Source organism: Neoarius graeffei, chromosome 11 (assembly GCF_027579695.1).
Source record: "Neoarius graeffei isolate fNeoGra1 chromosome 11, fNeoGra1.pri, whole genome shotgun sequence".
Lineage (NCBI taxonomy): Eukaryota > Metazoa > Chordata > Actinopteri > Siluriformes > Ariidae > Neoarius > Neoarius graeffei.
In genome coordinates this window covers 46,882,930-46,903,937 of record NC_083579.1, presented here as the reverse complement: position 1 = coordinate 46,903,937, position 21,008 = coordinate 46,882,930, and the positions used below count along the sequence as shown (strand labels likewise).

Below are 21,008 nucleotides of genomic sequence, written 5' to 3'. Positions count from 1 at the left end.
ATCCCTTGCGCGCGCGTTCCTCACAGATGTTTTGGAATGACGTCAGTGCGTTAATGATAGAAATCCTGAGGGTAATGCTGCGTTCATGTGCTATGGGAATTATGGTAAATACCAAACACCGACATGGAACGCACACATGAACGCCCCCTCTTGTGGTATTTTCCACTGGGCAACTCGTAGAAAATTTTGATACACGAGTTGCCGAGATGAGATGAACTTTAACCTTTTCAACATGGCGGCGAGCGGTACAAGACTAGCTTATGAACCAAGAAAGAAGTGGTTTTCACCTACGGAAAGCTGACTCTCACCTTTTAAACGAGTCATGTTATGTATATTATATTATTATAATATGTATATTATAGCCTAATACAGAATATTCTGTGGCTGTCCAAAGAACGCCAACACTGATCTAGATACTGGCTACTCTCATTGTGGCTACAGCCAAATTTCCAAAAACTGCGTGGCATTCAGTGTGTTAAGAAAATCTCTACTTGTCATGATCAGGAAATATTCAGCATTTTTTGACTTTTGATAACTCATATTCCTGCTGCAGCTGATGAACAAGGCAATCTATAATTGTTTTAGCCAAATAACAGGCCTGATTCTGAATCTGGTCCACCATCTTTAATTTGTCAACAACAACAAAAGCATGTGAACACAACACACTGGTAAATACCACTTCCCAACTGGAAAATATCATCTTCCCATAGCACATGAACGCGGCATAAGACTGGGTAGAGTTTCTGGGTGTTTTCATACCTGGTCCCCTTTAAAGGAACCAGACTCAGTCCTCTTTAAGTGGACCAAAAAGTGGACCAACAGAAAAAGAACTCAGTTCTTTTTGTGTTCACACTGTGAATTTATTACAAAGAGGACTGGGTTCTCTTTCTGGTCCAGTTAAGCTTTGATGGGGCCTCAGTCCTCTTTCTGTTCACACCAGGTCCTCTAGAGCCCTCAGACCCCCAGTGCACGGAATTCTGGGTAATTTTCTCTTGAATCAAAATGTCTGCTGCCATGCTTGCCCTGCTGTATTCTTTGATCAAAAGAATGCGGATTAAGGAAAATAAATTTATTCCAGCTATCTATGAGCACAAAACACGGCTGGTAAGTTCCAAAAGGAAGTTGAGTTTCCCTGCTACAGTCACGTGACCAACTACGGCAAACGAAGAAGGTTAAACTACAGTGAAAAAGGTGAAGTGAACCCGGTGCACTTTTTGTTCACAATGCACAGATTAGGGGAACCGTACCGTTGATTTTTAGCGAACCATACTGAGACCACCTCCTGAGGTGGTCTCAGGGTGTTTTCACACTTGGTCCCTTTCAGCCATCTAACCGAACTCAGATTGATGACTCAGCATTTTTTGCGCATATGTAAACACTCCAACCGTACCCAGACCCCTTTAAAGCGAACCGAACTGAGACCACCTCAGGAGGTGGTCTCAGTACGGTTCGCTAAAAATCAATGGTACGGTTCGCCTAATCTGCGCATTGTGAACAAAAAGCGCACCGGGTTCACTTCGCCTTTTTCACTGTAGTTTAACCTTCTTCGTTTGCCGAAGTTGGTCACGTGACTGTAGCAGGGAAACTCAACTTCCTTTTGGAACTTACCAGCCGTGTTTTGTGCTCATAGATAGCTGGAATAAATTTATTTTCCTTAATCCGCACTATTTTGATCAAAGAATACAGCAGGGCAAGCATGGCAGCAGACATTTTGATTCAAGAGAAAATTACCCAGAATTCCATGCACTGGGGGTTTGAGGGCTCTAGAGGACCTGGTGTGAACAGAAAGAGGACTGAGGCCCCATCAAAGCTTAACTGGACCAGAAAGAGAACCCAGTCCTCTTTGTAATAAATTCACAGTGTGAACACAAAAAGAACTGAGTTCTTTTTCTGTTGGTCCACTTTTTGGTCCACTTAAAGAGGACTGAGTCTGGTTCCTTTAAAGGGGACCAGGTGTGAAAACACCCTCAGTTCGGTTCGCTTTAAAAGGGTCTGGGTACGGTTGGAGTGTTCACATATGCGCAAAAAATGCTGAGTCATCGATCTGAGTTTGGTTAGATGGCTGAAAGGGACCAAGTGTGAAAACACCCTCTGTTATCAGGATGACGGAGACCAGTGCCCTGTACTACGAAGCGGGTTTTCTGGCTTACCAGGGTAACTTCGAGAGTAACTTGATCACGTGCAGCGTAACTTCCCGATTAACCCATACTACGAAAGTTGGCTATGTTCAAACTGAGGTATGCTGCCATGGCAACTTACGCTGCATCTCAAACCTGCTCGTCTCAGGTTATGTTCTTGGTTAACCCGAGGTTTCCGATTAACCACACCCTTTTTAAACACCACCTCTCCACCGACATTTCCTCTAGAGACAATGCCAGCGTACCTGGATGACCCGTGCGATATCGGAGCGCAGATTGTGAGGGGCTCTCTCCGGAGGGCGAGGGTATTTAGAGACCGCCAGAATCCGCTGGCATACCCGGACGATGTTCTTCATGAACGATATAGATTCTCAGCTGAGGGAATTCGTTACCTTTGCCAGCTGATCGAGGCAGACGTCTGCAATGTAACCTGCCGAAGCCAGGCCCTCACAATCGAGCAAATTATGTGCTCGTCATTGCGTTACTTTGCCAGTGGACAATATATGTATTCCATCGGTGATGCTGAAAACCTCAGTAAGAACACTGTATGTCGTATGATTCGCAAAGTGGTACTTGCCCTAACCAAACTGATGAATGCATTTGTCGTGTTTCCTGGGCATTTAACCGCACTTCAGATCAAAGAAGGGTTTATGCAATCGCAGGTAATTACTAATATCAAATTGTGTCTGTTTGCCTACTCTCATAGAGACAATTGTGACTGACAATTGATATGACTACGTAACAAAATACACAGGTTTCCCAAGAGTAATAGGAGCCATTGACTGCACTCACATCCGAATCAGTGCACCCCTGGGAGAGCATGAGGGGGATTATGTGAATAGAAAATCCTTCCATAGCATCAACGTACAGGTAAAAGGTCTACTTCATGTAGGCCCACATTCAAATAGGTCATGTCCATACCTCAAATCAACCTGTCAGTACTGGTCTCATTTTGCGTTAGGTGATGTCAATTTTTCAGGCGGTAACACAAAATAAAGAAACGCCAAAATCACCACTCATTCCTACTGTATTTATTTATTCAAGTTCTCCCGTTCCTGAAAAGAAAAGACAGAAAAGCCAAATGAATGCTTGCTTGCACGCACACGCACACACACACACACCATTATGAATGATGTTTTTATATTTCATTTTCACCTGTTGCCAGGTGCGTTTGGCACTGCTGTTGCCTCTGAAATGTTCACAGGACATACACCAACTTAGTCAAAGGGACTGAACAGTCAGTCATGCTAATTCATGTGACTCATGTGCACATATCAGCTTAAGTAGGCTACTCCATGAATTTCTCATCTCATCTCATCATCTCTAGCCGCTTTATCCTTCTACAGGGTCGCAGGCAAGCTGGAGCCTATCCCAGCTGACTACGGGCGAAAGGCGGGGTACACCCTGGACAAGTCGCCAGGTCATCACAGGGCTGACACATAGACACAGACAACCATTCACACTCACATTCACACCTACGGTCAATTTAGAGTCACCAGTTAACCTAACCTGCATGTCTTTGGACTGTGGGGGAAACCGGAGCACCCGGAGGAAACCCACGCGGACACGGGGAGAACATGCAAACTCCACACAGAAAGGCCCTCGCCGGCCCCGGGGCTCGAACCCAGGACCTTCTTGCTGTGAGACGACAGCGCTAACCACTACACCACCGTGCCGCCCTCCATGAATTTACCATACCAAATTTTATTCAGGATTTTTCGGACATTAAACAAGCTATATATGACTGGGGCCACGTTGAAGGACCATTTTCTGTGACTTGTGATTGATCATGAAGCTTTCTCTCATCCTATACTTCTGTTCTGGAACATGTAGAAGGGAGAATGTACTTACGCATTTACCCGATCGGCAATTCGTTGCCAACATGCTTGCCGCTCCTTATTGGCAGCCGCTGTGTTAGATTTTGCTCTTAATGTTGTTTTGAACTCCTCGTAGCTTTGCATTATGACAGCGCATTCTTCTTCCGTGAAGTACGGCGACCGTGCCATTGTGAACAGTGGTGATTTGCGCTGATAACCTCCCCTTTAACGTGAACGCGCATTAACCCTGATTAGGTTAACACAGGTTCAACAAATCAACTTCATAACTGGCGTCGTAGTACCGTTTAACCCCAAACAAGATAACCAGGTTTTGTCAACCCCGGTTTAGCGGGGGAACCCTGGGTTACTTCTGGGTAGGTTGACCTCCATTCGTAGTACAGGGCCCAGACCAAACAAAACCTTACCTTACCTTTATCCAAACCAAACCTTACCTTACCTTTATCCAAACCAGACCAAATGAAACCTTACCTTACCTTTATCCAGACCAAACCTTACCTTAATCCAAACCAAACCAAACCAAACCTTACCTTAATCCAAACCAAACCAGACCAAACCTTACCTTACCTTTATCCAAACCAAACCTTACCTTAATCCAAACCAAACCTTACCTTTATCCAAACCAGACCAGACCAAACCAAACCTTACCTTTATCCAAACCAAACCAAACATTACCTTTATCCAAACCAGATCAAACCAAACCTTACCTGACCTTTATCCAGACCAGACCAATCCTTACCTTACCTTTATCCAAACCAAACCTTACCTTACCTTTATCCAAACCAGACCAAACGAAACCTTACCTTACCTTTATCCAAACCAAACCTTACCTTTATCCAAACCAAACCTTACCTTAAACCAAACCTTACCTTTATCCAAACCTTACCTTACCTTTATCCAAACCAGACCAAACGAAACCTTACCTTACCTTTATCCAAACCAAACCTTACCTTAATCCAAACCAAACCTTACCTTTATCCAAACCAGACCAAACGAAACCTTACCTTACCTTTATCCAAACCAAACCTTACCTTTATCCAAACCAAACCTTACCTTAAACCAAACCTTACCTTACCTTTATCCAAACCAGACCAAACGAAACCTTACCTTACCTTTATCCAAACCAAACCTTACCTTAATCCAAACCAAACCTTACCTTTATCCAAACCAGACCAAACGAAACCTTACCTTACCTTTATCCAAACCAAACCTTACCTTTATCCAAACCAAACCTTACCTTAAACCAAACCTTACCTTACCTTTATCCAAACCAGACCAAACGAAACCTTACCTTACCTTTATCCAAACCAAACCTTACCTTAATCCAATCCAAACCAAACCTTACCTTTATCCAAACCAGACCAAACGAAACCTTACTTTACCTTTATCCAAACCAAACCTTACCTTTATCCAAAGCAGACCAGACCAAACCTTACCTTACCTTTATCCAAACCAGACCAAACCTTGCCTTACTTTTATCCAAACCAGACCAAACCAAACCTTACCTTTATCCAAACCAAACCTTACCTTTATCCAAACCAGACCAAACGAAACCTTACCTTACCTTTATCCAGACCAAACCTTACCTTATCTTTATCCAAACCAGACCAAATTAAACCTTACTTTACCTTTATCCAGACCAAACCTTACCTTATCTTTATCCAAACCAGACCAAATTAAACCTTACTTTACCTTTATCCAAACCAAACCTTACCTTACCTTTATCCAAACCAGACCAAACGAAACCTTACCTTACCTTTATCCAAACCAAACCTTACCTTTATCCAAACCAAACCTTACCTTAAACCAAACCTTACCTTTATCCAAACCTTACCTTACCTTTATCCAAACCAGACCAAACGAAACCTTACCTTACCTTTATCCAAACCAAACCTTACCTTAATCCAAACCAAACCTTACCTTTATCCAAACCAGACCAAACGAAACCTTACCTTACCTTTATCCAAACCAAACCTTACCTTTATCCAAACCAAACCTTACCTTTATCCAAACCAGACCAAAGCTTACCTTACTCCAAACCTTACCTTAATCCAAACCTTACCTTACCTTAATCCAAACCAGACCAAACCTTACCTTTATCCAAACCAAACCTTACCTTACCTTTATCCAAACCAAACCTTACCTTTATCCAAACCAGACCAAAGGAAACCTTACCTTACCTTTATCCAAACCAAACCTTACTTTACCTTTATCCAAACCAGACCAAACGAAACCTTACCTTTATCCAGACCAAACCTTACCTTTATCCAAACCAAACCTTACCTTTATCCAAACCAGACCAAACAAAACCTTACCTTACCTTTATCCAAACCAAACCTTACCTTTATCCAAACCAAACCTTACGTTACCTTTATCCAAACCAGACCAAAGCTTACCTTACTCCAAACCAAACCTTACTTTACCTTTATCCAAACCAAACCAAACCTTACCTTTATCCAAACCAGACCAAAGGAAACCTTACCTTACCTTTATCCAAACCAAACCTTACTTTACCTTTATCCAAACCAGACCAAACGAAACCTTACCTTTATCCAGACCAAACCTTACCTTTATCCAAACCAAACCTTACCTTTATCCAAACCAGAACAAACAAAACCTTACCTTACCTTTATCCAAACCAAACCTTACGTTACCTTTATCCAAACCAGACCAAAGCTTACCTTACTCCAAACCAAACCTTACTTTACCTTTATCCAAACCAAACCAAACCTTACCTTTATACAAACCAAACCTTACCTTTATCTATCTCCCTGTCCATCTATCTATCCATCTTAAATCTTCTGCACACGTTATTACCATATCTATCTATCTATCTATCTATCTATCTATCTATCTATCTATCTATCTATCTATCTATCTATCTATCTATCTATCTATTTTGTACACACATTATTATCATGTTATCTTGTGTGCACAACAATCATTTTCCTGTAAATTGTGTGCACAAGATAAATAAGTTTATTTAAAGAACAAAATAATAACTTGTGTGTTTAAAAAAAAACACCTTTCAGGACTTTAGGGGCTCCATATAAAAGCAACTTCTTTGGCAAATTCCTTCTCAGTTGTCACATCACCATAAAAGAACATTGTGACTGAAAGTTCTCAGAGTGTTTCAGGAACAGTGCTAAATTTATTAACCAAAACAAACAATATTTCCAGAATGTTCTCAAAAAATAACTAAAAGGGAACCAAATTCTAACTCGAGGGAAATTTTATTACTGAGATATGAGCTCCTCATTCTGTTAAAGATATTATTAAAATGTCATTTCACCCAGTATTTATCGACAGTTGTTACAGTTTCTTCTTGAAATTCAGTAAAAATATGGAAAAATAGTTGCAGATACAGTGGGAAAGAGATTTCTCATAGTTTCAGATTGGAAACCTTCACCTTTAGTTATAACCTAATTATGGATGGAAATATTTTAGAGTTCTACTGGAAGGATTGTACATTTTGACATCATATGCAGATGATCCTAAATGGAAGCTCTATTGGAAACAAATTAATGTGTATCCTCCGTGTCCTCTTGTTGGTGATAAAGAAATAAAAGAAAAAGAATATTATTTTATCTCATCTTAAACCACAACCAAAATAAGACAATAACTGGGCCGTCTTTGTGTCACCTATAGTTGTTGATTTCAGTGCTGTGATTATTAAAAAAAAAAAAAAAAAGGTGAGTTAAATGATATTGAATGTGTACAGTTACTTTTACGCACAATGTAACTTGGACTGTCCGATTCTGGTGTGTAAGATATCAAGTTAAGTGACAGACATTTTGAAATTGAGCTCTATTACAGCTTTAGTACATTTAAGTCACAGGCATTGTAAATTTTTTCTTTTGAGTATCATGAAATGCATTTAGAATAATTAATATACAAAAGAGTAAGGCCTGAATAAGTACCACTCTCTTTCTTTTCATATGATGACACTGACTTACTTATTTAATTTAAAACTAATACATTGCTCTCTGGGCGGCACGGTGTTGTAGTGGTTAGCGCTGTCGCCTCACAGGAAGAAGGTCCGGGTTTGAGCCCCATGGCCGGCGAGGGCCTTTCTGTGTGGAGTTTGCATGTTCTCCCCGTGTCCGTGTGGGTTTCCTCCGGGTGCTCCGGTTTCCCCCACAGTCCAAAGACATGCAGGTTAGGTTAACTGGTGACTCTAAATTGACCGTAGGTGTGAATGATCGTCTGTGTCTATGTGTCAGCCCTGTGATGACCTGGTGACTTGTCCAGGGTGTACCCCGCCTTTCGCCCATAGTCAGCTGGGATAGGCTCCAGCTTGCCTGCGACCCTGTAGAACAGGATAAAGTGGCTAGAGATAACGAGATGAGATGAGATTTTATTGTTTTAGTGGTTAGCGCTGTCGCCTCACAGCAAGAAGGTCCGGGTTCGAGCCCCGTGGCCGGTGAGGGCCTTTCTGTGCGGAGTTTGCATGTTCTCCCCATGTCCGCATGGGTTTCCTCCGGGTGCTCCGGTTTCCCCCACAGTCCAAAGACATGCAGGTTAGGTTAACTGGTGACTCTAAATTGACCGTAGGTGTGAATGTGAGTGTGAATGGTTGTCTGTGTCTGTGTGTCAGCCCTGTGATGACCTGGCGACTTGTCCAGGGTGTACCCTGCCTTTCGCCCGTAGTCAGCTGGGATAGGCTCCAGTTTGCCTGCGACCCTGTAGAAGGATAAAGCGGCTAGAGATAATGAGATGAGATGAGAAAGATGCTTATCACTCAGTTGTCGATGATTTCTACAAATGTTTGCGGACTTTTATTTTGAAATGGGGTTGTTGATACATGCAAAAATTATATAGGCCTATACTTTAATACTGAAGGCTGTCTTCATGAAAATAAATTACTTTGTTGATGTTTACTGTTGAATATCTGATGATGAAGAGCCGTGTGTACATAACAGAAGCAATGGGACCGGATATGCGCGACTTTTATTATGAAAATGGTTCATTCAACGTGCCATGTTTGAAGCTTCAGTAATGGCTTCAGAGAGTTCACATGCTCAAGAGAGCTCTTTAAGCTCGTGCATCGACTCGGTGGAGGATTTTGCTCCATCAAAACTCGGAACAAAAGACTAGTGAGCATTTTTTATGAAAATATTTATTTTACCCACCCTTCAAATACATTTTTATACATTGACTTGAGAATATTTGGGTGTCAAGAACACCTTCATGTTTGTCTGATTCCTCTAAAATGTAACAGTCCACAGTTCTGTTATGTAACCCGATGTAACTCTTGAACTCTAAATCAACACATACTGTTATCACGTGATCTCATCCTTTTCTAACGATGCATTAGCTTTGGTGATTCGATTCTTTAAGAACGACTCAGTGAACCAACTTAAGTGAATCGTTTTGCAAAAAAGCTAGGTGAAGTTATTTTCTTGTTTGTTTGAAAACCACTAGTTCACCTTGATACGATAACATGCATTGCAAAGGTTGAAACTGTAACCAAGGCTACACAATATTTCTGAGTGCCAATCTGTGGTGAAGTAAATACCATTTGAAAGGTTTGAGTCACTTAATTGCGTAGGTCAGAGTCAATAAAATGTCTCTCTCTCATTATCTCTAGCCGCTGTATCCTTCTACAGGGTCACAGGCAAGCTGGAGCCTATCCCAGCTGACTACGGGCGAAAGGCGGGGTACACCCTGGACAAGTCGCCAGGTCATCACAGGGCTGACACATAGACACAGACAACCATTCACACTCACATTCACACCTACGGTCAATTTAGAGTCACCAGTTAACCTAACCTGCATGTCTTTGGACTGTGGGGGAAACCGGAGCACCCGGAGGAAACCCACGCGGACACGGGGAGAACATGCAAACTCCACACAGAAAGGCCCTCGCCGGCCCCGGGGCTCGAACCCAGGACCTTCTTGCTGTGAGGCGACAGCGCTAACCACTACACCACCGTGCCGCCTCAATAAAATGTTAATAATAATAATAATAATGGTCATGAGTGGCACAATGGAAAAGCACCGTATTGTCATCCAGACATCGTGAGTTCTAATCCCAATGATGCCACAGCCATATGTGGTCGGGAGCTCAAGAGAGCAAAATTGGCCATGCTCTCAGGAAGGGAGGCATGGCATGTTCTCTCTCCGCTGTCAGTTACAGCAATGCGAGCCAATCATGGGCATCTGTGAGCTTGTGTGTGTGGAGATGGGTGGATAGTACTTTCCTCCGAGTGTGTTATGCCTCGATGCAGGATGAAAAGATGTGGATGCTGGTGTTACTTTCCTTAGAGGAAGCATGTAAGAGCCTTTGTCCTCCCTAGTTGGTAGGAGAGAGCTGTCTGGTGTGCAGGAATTGGCCACGACTAAATTAGGGAGAATATCGGGGACAAATCAATAATTATAATAATACAATATGTGACTATGAAGAGCTGATCATTGTTTTCCTCCTCCTAGCTGGGATAATGCTTACAGCAGGGAACTTCAGACTTACAGAGACATTGGAGATGTTGGAGAAATATGGTAATGTCTTCCCTTATGTGATATTCTTTTTTTTCCATCATTGATTGGACTTGGGTTGAGTTTCCAAATGTTGTAGTTAAAAATCACTACTGAAAACTCCATCCTGGTGTGGTCAGTTATCAGCTAGTCAGGCTAGTAGACCTTCCTCTGTTAGAAGAGTCCATTTTGTGCTAGCTGCAGAATTTAGAATAGTCTGGAACTGGATTTATTCCAAATGATCACACTGTTAGTAGTGCAAAAAAAAAAAAAATCCAATAAAATAGTTCAGTGCTTTTCTTTTCCTCTGTCCTCAGGTTTGGGGAGGAAAGTATGAACCGTGTAATCCAATGGATGGAGAAACAGCATACGCCTGAAAATGCTGCCATACTGGACATTGGCACTGGAAACGGTGTCTTCCTGGTAGAACTGGTATGTTGCAATATACCAGTGCAGTGATTTGTACAAAATATCATGTTCTTTTATTTATTATTAAGTATTTTTTATACTTTCTGTTAAGGCCAAGCATGGTTTTATGAATATTACTGGAATAGATTACTCCAGTGCCTCAGTAGAACTTGCAACACATGTCCTGGCAGAAGAGGGCTTAACAAATATTAAAGTTCAGGTAAGAGATCTTCATTATTTGATGTGTGAGAGATTTTTCTAAAAAGAAAAAATCATGCTGTAACAGTTTCTGTATTCTCTTTAAGTGGTTTGACATGAAATCTGGCCTCAGTAAGCATGTTTAACAAACTTTAATACAGTTCTGACTTGATCAGTAATATTCATAGACAGAAGTTGTTCTATATTCTGTTCTGTTGATCTGTGTTTGGGTTTCATAAAAGTCATATATATTATATGGCCAAATATTTGTGGACACTTGACCAAAACAACCATATTGAGGGTCTTCCTGAAACTGTTGCCACAAAGTTGGAAGCGTACGGTTTTTTAGGATGTTTATGATGCTGTAGAATTATAATTTCCCTTCACTGGAACTGAAAGGTCTAAACATGTTCCAGCATGACAATGCACAAAGCAAGCTTTATGAAGACAGAAGCCTGACCTCAACCCCACTGAACACCTTTGGGATGAACTGGAACATTGACTGCACCCAAGGCCTCCTCACATAACATCAGTACCTGAACTCATGAATGCTCTTGTGGCTGAATGAGCACAAATCTAAAATCTAGTGGAAAGTCTTTTCAGAAGAGTGGAGGTTATTATAACAGTAAAGGGACGGCTAAATCTGGAACAAGATGTTCAATAAGCACACATGGGTGTCATGGTCAGGTGACCCATTGGATGTTACTATGAATTGAATTCTGGCAACAGTATTCAGTATATGAAAAGTTGACTTTTGGCCAAAATTGTTTTATGTCTCTCGTAAATACACTGAAATATCTACTTTAAGAAAATATGAATATATTTCACCAACATGTAGAAATGTTTTTATTTACATTCAAAACTTTTCTAGGCTTTCTAAGGTCACAAAGTATATAAGGAGCCAATTTAACAAACGTGGCTGAAAAAATAGTTTATATTGTAACTTATTTTTATATTTTATTTATTACAACTACATGTTAAATTAAATGCAGATTACATTGGTGTAGCAGTTGTTTAGACAGTGTGTTGGTGTCTCTGATACTTAACCAGGGGTAACCAGACTTCAATACAAGTATTACAAAAAGCTGCATTTTTTTTTCTCAACACTTTATATAATAGAAAAAGGCAAAAAGGTTTTACCATCTGAATGGTTTTATTCTCAGGCCACTATTTTTGCACTTCTAATTTTTAGTGATTTCTTAATGTACTATGTATATGCTCTTTATATAATTACAGGAGCAGGATTTTCTGAACCCCAGTATCGAACTGAAAGGGTTTGACTTGTGTATCGACAAGGGCACTTTTGATGCTATTAGCTTGAACCCTGAAGGCCAAGAAATGGCAAAACTCCAGTACATGTCCTCACTGAGAGCAGCTCTAAAGCCACAGGGACAGTTCATCATCACCTCCTGTAACTGGACCAAAGAGCAGCTGCTGCAGATCTTCAGCCCAGGTACAGGAACTAAAGTGAACTTAAAAGTAGAGTAACTTGATATATGCAAAAAAAAGCCATTATCGACTCTCATTTGATAAAGATTAAAAACTTAGGAGGAGTAGAACAGTCTGGAAATTGATTTCAGTATATTGGGGTATTTCCTTGCAACTTCACATTTTTAAGGGGACAATATGCAATATATCTGCACTCCCACTGCAGTGTTATTAAATTATTTGGCCATCTCATCTCATTATTTCTAGCCGCTTTATCCTTCTACAGGGTCACAGGCAAGCTGGATTATTTGGCCAAATTGGTAAAATTTATTTTAGACTCCTCATGAGTATCCATCATTGGTTCTAAAACGCTACAATACAGATGGCCCTTTTTACCTGGCAAAAGTAGGTCATTTTTTAAAAATACAGTATACTGTATCTATAACATTTTATAGATATAGCTATTTCAGACCCAGTATATTATCACACCTAGGACCTGTCCCTAGGAACTGTTTAAGATACTGTATATACAGCGGGGAAAATAAGTATTGAACGTGTCAATTTTTCTCAGTAAATGTATTTCTGATGGGGCTACTGACATGAAATTTTTACCAGATGTCGGTAACAACCCAAGTAATTCACACATACAAAGAAATCAAAACATATATGTCCATAAATTAAGTGTAATAAAGTGGAATGACACAAGGAATCTCATCTCGTATCTCATTATCTCTAGCCGCTTTATCCTGTTCTACAGGGTCGCAGGCAAGCTGGAGCCTATCCCAGCTGACTACGGGCGAAAGGCGGGGTACACCCTGGACAAGTCGCCAGGTCATCACAGGGCCGACACATAGACACAGACAACCATTCACACTCACGGTCAATTTAGAGTCACCAGTTAACCTAACCTGCATGTCTTTGGACTGTGGGGGAAACCGGAGCACCCGGAGGAAACCCACGCGGACACGGGGAGAACATGCAAACTCCGCACATAAAGGCCCTCGCTGGCCACGGGGCTCAAACCCAGACCTTTTTGCTGTGAGGCGACACCGCTAATCACTACACCACCGTGCCGCCCCGGCTCCAGACTCCCTTGGGATTTTTCCAGACGCGTTTTGTTATTTTATTTTTTTCCTGCTGTAGACACATGGCCTTGTGTAAAATTACCCTTCTGGATGAGTGTGTAAAGGGACGGACATACATATAAAAAAAAGCACGAAATTGGTCCAGAATATGCACTTTAACCAGCTTCATGAGGTAGTCACCTGGAATGCTTTTTAATTAACAGATGTGCCTCATCAAAAGTTAATTAGTGCAATTTCTGGCCTTCTTAATGGATTTGAGATCAAGCAGTAGCCTAAATAGTAAATAATAAAAATGCAGTAAATAGCCCTATTCCACAACTGTAGTCATCCATATTATGTCAAGACTCACTCATCTAAGTAAAGAGAAATGATATCCATCATTACTTTAAGACATGTAAATGTGTATCTTGCAGGCTTTGAGTTGTTACAAGAGCTCCCTACTCCACGTTTCCAGTTTGGTGGTGTGACCGGGAACAGCGTCACAGCTTTGGTCCTCAAAAGACTCAGCTGATGTCCAACTTTGTTTAAATGTGGCTTTGGTAGTTGTTTGTAAATTTGTAAATTCTCCACTGTCTGTCCTTCTGTTTCTTCCACACATGCATAAAAGTAAAAAAACAACAAAAAAAACCCTTTTAAACGCTCCGAGTCTGTACTCATTTTGTTTTTATATCCACTCACCAGGAGAACAAATCCATACTCCAGATATTTCAAGTGTGTTATCAGGCTTTTTTTCCTGATATTTTGCCTTATTGATGTCCTTTTGCTTAATAAATATGAGGATAGATCATTATATATCCTTGTATGACTAGTCTGTGTGATATACCCAGGTATTGACCAGCTGGATGTAGAGTGGTAATACATAAACAGTACCACCTGATGGTGCTATTCATCAACTTACTGCCATAACCACGTTCAGAATAAACCGCAGTTGTATTGAAACTGTAATATAGCAAATCAGGACGTTCTGAAAGAAACCTAGTCCATGAAGGATATTTCCGATGTAAGAAGTATACAGACATTTCAGAAATAATTTTATCGTATTTAATGAATTTGCTTATTAAAGTGAGACAAAAAACCCACATAGACATCTAGTGTGTGGGTCAGAATGGTGGTGTACAATTATAAGAATAAAAACCACTTTATGGACATCACATCCTTAGTTTATTGTCTGATGAAAGAGTGCATTTATATTATAATCACAGCTCTCTTGAATTCTTGATTAGAAGTGTTGATTCATTTTCCATTCCAGCACGGCTCTGAAATTAGTGCTGGCTTGAATTCAGGTCACAGATTTATGAGTGCACTTATTCTGATATGTTTTCCTGTCTGTAGTATGGTAGATGCTGGACATAGATGTGTAATTGTAATTGATATGGTGAAGTTTTCTTTGTGCAGACTTTTATTTAGTGATTTTGAAATGAGTCTCAGTTTGTTACAGAGATCAAGTTTGAACTTATGTTTTCTGATACAGGAAAATCTTCAGGACAGGAGGGTTAGTGGTTTCATGATGATATGACCAGATGCCATTTTTTTTTGTCTTATTAACTTTGAGAGAAAAAGAAGAGAAGCTGGTGAAGGAATAACTATAGCCGCTATAATTTTCTGGATGTTCAACGTTACATATGGATAAAAAATAATTTTTTTATCCTTGAATCACTAAAACTTTGTTAGTACTGGCAAATTACTGTGGTATAAGAGGAATAAAACACTTAAACTTCAGTTTGGTAACACACCACATATTCATTGATTGATTATTTTCCTATAACAGCACTGCCTTAAGCCTGCATATGTGTGTGTGTGTGGGTCCATGGCTAGAGTGCCTTGAAAAAGTATTCATACCCCTTGAACTTTTTCACGTTTTTCCACCTTACAACCACGAGCTTAAAAGTTTTTTATTGAGATTTTATGTGATAGACCAACACAGAGTAGCACATAATTGTGAAGTGAAACGAAAATGATAAATGGTCTTCAAAATTTTAAACAAATAAAAATCTGAAAAATGTGGTGTGCATTAGTATTCACTCCCCTGCGTCAATACTTTGTAGAGCCACCTTTTGCTGCAATTACAGCTGCAAGTCTTTTGTGGTATGTCTCTACCAGCTTTGCACATCTAGACACTGAAATTTTTGCCCATTCTTCTTTGCAAAATAGCTCAAGCTCAGCCAGATTGGATGGAGAGCGTCTGTGAACAGCAATTTTCAAGTCTTGCCACAGATGCTCAATGGGATTTAGGTCTGGACTTCGACTGGGCCATTCTAACACATGAATATTCTTTGATCTAAACCATTCCATTGTAGCTCTGGCTGTATGTTTAGGGTCATTGTCGCTGGAAGGTGAATCTCCTTCCCAGTCTCAAGTCTTTTGCAGCCTCCAACAGGTTTTCTTCCAGGATTGCCCTGTATTTAGCTCCATCCATCTTCCCATCAACTCTGACCAGCTTCCCTGTCCCTGCTGAAGAAAAGCATCCCCATAGCATGATGCTGCCACCACCATGTTTCACAGTGGGGATGGTGTGTGCAGGGTGATGAGCAGTGTTAGTTTTCTGCCACACATAGCGCTTTGCATTTAGGCCAAAAAGTTCAACTTTGGTCTCATCTGACCAAAGCACCTTCCACATGTTTGCTGTGTCCCCTACATGGCTTCTGGCAAACTGCAAACGGGACTTCTTATGCCTGTCTTTCAACAATGGCTTTCTTCTTGCCACTCTTCCAAAAAGGCCAGATTTGTGGAGTGTATGACTTATAGTTGTCCTGTGCACAGATTCTCTCACCTGAGCTGTGGATTTCTGCAGCTCCTCCAGAGTGATCATGGGCCTCTTGGCTGCTTCTCTGACCAGTGCTCTCCTTGCTCACTCTGTCAGTTTAGGTGGACGGCCATGTCTTGGTAGGTTTGCAGTTGTGCCATACTTTTTCCATTTTTTGAATGATGGATTGAACAGTGCTTCTTGAGATGTTCAGAGCTTGGGATGTTTTTTTTATAACCTTACCCTGCTTTAAACTTATCCAGAACTTTATCCCTGACCTTCACAGAACAAGTGTATTTATGCTGAGAGTAAATTACACACAGTAGGACTCTATTAACTAATTAGATGACTTCTGAAGGCAATTGAGTGCACTGGATTGTATTTAGAGGTATCAGAGTACAGGGGGCTGAATACTAATGCACACCACATTTTTCAGATTTTTATTTGTTTAAAATTTTGAAGACCATTTATCATTTTCGTTTCACTTCACAATTATGTGCTACTCTGTGTTGGTCGATCACATAAAATCTCAATAAAAAACTTTTAAGTTCGTGGTTGTAAGGTGGAAAAATGTGAAAAAGTTCAAGGGGTATGAATACTTTTTCAAGGCACTGTATATCTTTCCCATCCGTGAATGGAAATAATTACCAAATAATATGATAGTATTTGGATGGTGAATGATTCTTCGCAGTGCAGTGACACTGATATGGTAGTGTGTGTATTGCTGGTATGAGTGTATGAAGTGCAGCAGTGTTCTTAAATACTATATTCATTTACTGGCAATCATCTTGCCACACCATCAGTTTCATTCTCTGTGTCAACAACATAATCACTGTTAGCTGAATATTGATGTGTTTAAGACCCTCATACTGCCACGACACACATTAACACCACTACAATGTCAATGTCACTGCTGTGCTGAAAGCGGTCCACCATTCAGTTTGACACTAAGTATTTTTATATGTATGTATAAACTCCTGTCTCTTTCTGTAGCCTGTAGAAGCCCCTACTTAGATCAGACTGTCACTCCAGCTGGATCAATGGATCATCAGAAAGGCTTTTCCTTCTTTAATAATGCAGTGAAGCTCAGGAAATAGCTCTAATGTTGCTGCAGTCACTGTTCTGGGACATTTCACTTTTCATTATCATTTTAATATTTCAGCATAGTCATAGTGAAGTCTTAATGAAGCTGACTATACTTCTTTCCATAATATTTCCTATATGTCTCTTATCTATTAGTCATCATGTCCTCTCAGTGGTGCACTGCTTATGGTGGTGTCAGTATTACACGAGCAGCATGAAATTTCCTTGCAATTAGTTCAAAATATAAAAACTTCACCTTTTTTTGCATTCATGTTATCATGTTAATTACTACACTGATCTGGATAAAAGCAGACCACAAATGACATTTCACTAGGGACAATGAGGTGACGTGATTTTCACAGACTTTAAAGTCCAACCGAGGCAATACCATCACTTTTACATTTTCCATTATAATGATTGTGGGAGAGAGATTTAGTCAGCCTTGCTCCATTCCATAAATGAAATAAGTGAAACTTCAGAGCACATCAGAGCATATCTTTGCTGATATATGTTTATGACTTGTGGCATTCCGCCTCATTTAAAAAAGGCAAAGTTACATTCATCATAGAAACCTACCTTGCTAAGTGCTGGAGCAATGAAACATTGATTTGAAATGTACTTGTTGAAGTAGTTATATACATAAGTCAGTGGCCAACTGTTACTATTAGAGCTGGGACTTCAGCTCAGTCAAAACTTAGCCAGACACACCAAAAAAGCAACAGGGCAAAGGATTTTGCAAGGGATTAGCAGCAGGCTGCCAGGTAGCTCCGTTGTGTGTGGTTGTTAATGTTGATTTTAAAAGTAAATTACAGAGAGAAATGAATACTTAAGTCTGAGTGAAAAATACTGTGGTGAGCGTGCGTGGAAGAAGAGTCTGGAGACAGAAATCTTAATTTCTCGGTCGTTAGCCTGTGCTACTTGCTCTTGATAGCACTGGCTTGACCGCTTAATTAGCATTTGCTAACACTACTGATGAATGCTACACCGGCTGGAAGGTGACTTCACTGCTGTGCTGATGGCGCCAACTCACAATTGAGCTTGCGTTGGTCTTTAAGAAGGCCTAGGACGATACATTTTTGGTCCCTCCCACTATAAATCAATATCTGATTGGTTAATTCATCTATCACTTCCTACATATACAAACACTGCCATGGCCTTCTGTCCCACAATGAAGTCCTAACCAATGAGTGAGACAGCTCTAAACTCTTCTCTGCCTAGAGACAACAACAAAATCTCATCTGATAACTGTATTTTAATGTTTTCAGGACAGTAACCCTTTCATTTCTGAAGCAAATTTGATAGAAAATGAGGCCAAATTAGAATAGAATAATTATGAAATTAATTAAAGAATTAAAATTAATTAAAGAATGAAAGACATTAAATATAACATTTGGAATGCTGGGGCGGCACGGTGGTGTAGTGGTTAGCACCGTCACCTCACAGCAAGAAGGTCCTGGGTTCGAGCCCAGCAGCCGGTGAGGGCCTTTCTGTGTGGAGTTTGCACGTTCACCCCATGTCTGCATGGGTTTCCTCCGGGTGCTCCGTTTTCCCCCACAGCCCAAAGACATACAGGTTAGGCTAATTGGCGGCTCTAAATTGACTGTAGATGTGAGTGTGAATGGTTGTTTGTCTCTGTGTCAGCCCTCCGATAACCTGGTGACTTGCCCAGGGTGTACCCCGCCTCTCGCCCATAGTCAGCTGGGATAGGCTCCAGCTTGCCTGCGACCCTGTAGAAATGGATGGATGGATTTGAAATGCTGATATGTTTGGGCCTTGATGGTTCCCCTCTGACATAAGTTTTTGTGTATGGCAGGATAGTTACCCTTCTTCTTCTTCTTCTTCTTCTTCTTCTTCTTCAGTAATCTCTTTACCCTGGTCAAGGTTATGCTGAGTCTGAAGCGTATCCAAGAAGTACTGGGTACAAGACGGGAATACAAACTTATTGGGACACCAATCCATTGCAATGCACCATGCACATAGTCATTTACGCCTAGGGGCAATTATGCATAGCCAGTTCACCTAATGGTATGTTTTTGGGAGGTGGAAGGAAACCAGAGTGAACCATTGTTTTACCCTTGAGCAAAGCAACTGCTCAGCTCAACATTGAAATTGTAAGGAGATAGAGATATGTGTGAAATAAGTCAGCTATCAGTGTTAGAAAATGTGTCAATGTTTTGCAATGTTTTCATCTTGTCATCAGACTGTTTATGATCTTGATCAAGAGTTCATAAGAAATTTATAGTACAATATTTATTAAAGTCTCTGGAGCATTGCTGTGAAGCTAGAGTGTTTATCTGGGGCTGGCGATTGCAGCAGGATGTAAATAACTCCAAAGTGAAAGGTTATCTCATTTTAAAAAATGTTTATGCTGTTATTTCCTTCGCTGAAATATTACAATTTCTTAAGCCTTTGTTGAATGTGACTTTGCCAGGTTTAACATTTATCAGCATAGAGTTTATTATCAGCTATTACTCTCGTGTTTCTCACTGGTTCCTAACCTTTTTTTGTCAATTAGCTGAATTATAAAGTACTGTCTTACATAGAAAAGCTTATTTCAGTAAACATCTTTGATCCCCAGAGAGTGTGAATATTACAGCCTCAACAGCTTGGATATTATACAAGAGTCTAGAGTTTGTTCACAATGCTGTACATCAAAACCCAATTACCATATATTAAGTTTCAAGTAATAAGTTAAAAAAAAAAAAAAAAAAAAAAATATATATATATATATATATACACAGTGGTGCTTGAAAGTTTGTGAACCCTTTAGAATTTTCTATATTTCCGCATAAATATGACCAAAAACATCATCAGATTTTCACACAAGTCCTAAAAGTAGATAAAGAGAACCCAGTTAAACAAATGAGACAAAAATATTATACTTGGTCATTTATTTATTGAGGGAAATGATCCAATATTACATATCTGTGAGTGGCAAAAGTATGTGAACCCCTAGGATTAGCAGTTAATTTGAAGGTGAAATTAGAGTCAGGTGTTTTCAATCAATGGGATGACAATCAGGTGTGAGTGGGCACCCTGTTTTATTTAAAGAACAGGGATCTATCAAAGTCTGATCTTCACAACACATGTTTGTGGAAGTGTATCATGGCACGAACAAAGGAGATTTCTGAGGACCTCAGAAAAAGCATTGTTGATGCTCATCAGGCTGGATAAGGTTACAAAACCATCTCTAAAGAGTTTGGACTCCACCAATCCACAGTCAGACAGATTGTGTACAAATGGAGGAAATTCAAGACCATTGTTACCCTCCCCAGGAGTGGTCGACCAACAAAGATCACTCCAAGAGCAAGGTGTGTAATAGTTGGCGAGGTCACAAAGGACCCCAGGAGAACTTCTAAGCAACTGAAGGCCTCTCTCACACTGGCTAATGTTAATGTTCATGAGTCCACCATCAGGAGAACACTGAACAACAATGGTGTGCATGGCAGGGTTGCAAGGAGAAAGCCACTGCTCTCCAAAAAGAACATTGCTGCTCATCTGCAGTTTGCTAAAGATCACGACAAGCCAGAAAGACTATTGGAAAAATGTTTTGTGGACGGATGAGACCAAAATAGAACTTTTTGGTTTAAATGAGAAGCGTTATGTTTGGAGAAAG

At 40.4% G+C, this 21,008-nt stretch overlaps 1 protein-coding gene across 1 annotated transcript; it reads left to right on the top strand.

The window, feature by feature from the left end:
• Nucleotides 1-8,954: 8,954 nt before the first annotated feature.
• eef1akmt2 (EEF1A lysine methyltransferase 2) lies at nucleotides 8,955-14,203 on the top strand. The gene is made up of 6 exons (XM_060933022.1): nucleotides 8,955-9,069; nucleotides 10,406-10,471; nucleotides 10,765-10,879; nucleotides 10,968-11,075; nucleotides 12,290-12,506; nucleotides 13,980-14,203. Exons 1-6 carry the CDS (start codon nucleotides 8,972-8,974, stop codon nucleotides 14,075-14,077), a joined length of 702 nt encoding a protein of 233 aa, XP_060789005.1. The 5' UTR covers nucleotides 8,955-8,971; the 3' UTR covers nucleotides 14,078-14,203.
• Nucleotides 14,204-21,008: the final 6,805 nt, after the last annotated feature.

What these genes read in the sequence shown, in the direction of transcription:
- eef1akmt2 (XM_060933022.1), top strand. Translation starts at nt 8,972, where the DNA reads ATGGCTTCAGAGAGTTCACATGCTCAAGAGAGCTCTTTAAGCTCGTGC. An exon ending in GGAGATGTTGGAGAAATATG is followed by an intron (nt 10,472 to 10,764) that starts GTAATGTCTTCC and finishes CTCTGTCCTCAG; the next exon opens with GTTTGGGGAGGAAAGTATGA. An exon ending in GTGTCTTCCTGGTAGAACTG is followed by an intron (nt 10,880 to 10,967) that starts GTATGTTGCAAT and finishes CTTTCTGTTAAG; the next exon opens with GCCAAGCATGGTTTTATGAA.